Consider the following 1,588-nt stretch of genomic DNA (forward strand, 5'->3'; position numbering starts at 1 on the left):
CGATCCGATTAGACAGGAAAGGTGCTGAAGGTGCCGCTACAAAGGTGCATTAACGAGAGCGCCGAGCAACCAACGGATGCCATTATTGGGACAGAACATTCCACAGAACAAACATCACCACAGACCTAACTCTAAAAGAGACAATTGACACCCTATGCACTGCTGCTGCGGGACTTGAGCTCACAATGCAGCGATTGGCTAGGGCGATCATGAACCACTGCACCATAAGCAAACCCAATAGTGAGTACAAGATATAACCCACAACTGAGATTAATAATGAACTCTGAAAAAGTTTGTTCACGTGAATTATTCTCAACAAACTTGAGTGAGAATATTTAGTGTATGAGATTATTTATCAACTTAGATTAATTACCGTGACCACTGTACCGGTATAGTTGCTCTTAGTACCACTGCTGCGGATGCCAACCCCTGTGCCTTTGTCTTCAATAGATAGCTTCAAGCTTATACATGTAATGTCAGAGTGATGCTCGCTCTGCGTTCATTGGGCCAAAATCACCGCAAGATATCATCCGTGTCATTTCGCGTTTGCCCTATCAACCTTGTGCTCTTGTTATGGACGTCAAGAAGCGCGGACTACTTAGCGTCGCATACGCTGGCGTGGGCGTGGTCTTCACCGCAGCTGCCAGGTTTGACTGGCTGTCCAAGGGCGCGGCCGCCTCGCTCCTCTCGCTCGTGTGGTTGGGCTTCGTGCTCGCCATCTCCTGCACCGAGTCGTGGGTCAAGTTCCGCGCTCCGTTCATGCCACGCCACCTGGCATTGGACTTGGGTCGTACCATGTTCGCGGCGCTCAACTCGGTGGAGATCGGGCTTTGCGTGGGGCTCTGGCTGCCGCATTTCCTCGTTGCGTCTGATGGGGGAGATGCTGTGTGGCGCCTCGTCCTTGCCACGCTGCTACTGGCCGTCCAGGCTGCGTGGCTCTACCCGAAGCTGCAGCTCACGGCCGAGTTTGCTTTGTATGAAGCGCTCAAGGAGATGGACGACGACAGTATGTCATTCAACCAGAAGATGCAGTTCGGCGAGATTAGACACCAGGTCCAGATCCAAGATCGTCCAAGGGCGATCTACCACATCCTCTACGTCGGCGCCGAGTTCGTCAAGATCCTGACGCTTGTCAGCTTCGCGTTGCACTTCCTCAAGGCCATCCCCGCGTGAGCTCAGTAGGAAGTTTTTTTTGCATACTTTGTTCAAGATACCTCGTAATCGTTCAGTCATTGGTTGAAATTTTGCGTGGACGAGGTCAGTTGTTAAGACGTGCATGTTGCGCTCGTCGATTCCTCTGGTTTCACAGTGCTCGTGGCAGCGTCCTCTCCGTCGTGTGTCCATACATTGTAGTAGTATGAATGGTGTAGCTCAAGGCTCAGATGCGGCTGAAACGCCGACTAAGCAGCCTCTGATCATGCAGTACTATTTGGTAATTGAATCAACCTCTTTATACTACGTAGCATACACTGTGAACAAGAACTTGACCTGACTGCTTTACAATGCTAGCGTCAAGGAATTATTCTCCCTGAGGAAGCTGCGCATGTAAGAGCTACACTGGAGGCTCCTCTTCCTGCCTGCTTTCGAG

At 51.0% G+C, this 1,588-nt stretch overlaps 1 protein-coding gene across 1 annotated transcript; it reads left to right on the plus strand.

The window, feature by feature from the left end:
* Positions 1–573: 573 nt before the first annotated feature.
* Positions 574–1,247, plus strand: PITG_21836 (uncharacterized protein; the record flags this gene model as incomplete). Its single annotated transcript, XM_002894703.1, has 1 exon — positions 574–1,247. The coding sequence occupies one exon, from the start codon at positions 574–576 to the stop codon at positions 1,171–1,173; it is 600 nt and encodes a 199-aa protein (XP_002894749.1).
* Between the last annotated feature and the right edge of the window lie 341 nt (positions 1,248–1,588).

This window comes from Phytophthora infestans, genomic scaffold (assembly GCF_000142945.1).
Source record: "Phytophthora infestans T30-4 supercont1.633 genomic scaffold, whole genome shotgun sequence".
In the NCBI taxonomy this organism is placed as follows: Eukaryota; Oomycota; class Peronosporomycetes; order Peronosporales; family Peronosporaceae; genus Phytophthora; species Phytophthora infestans.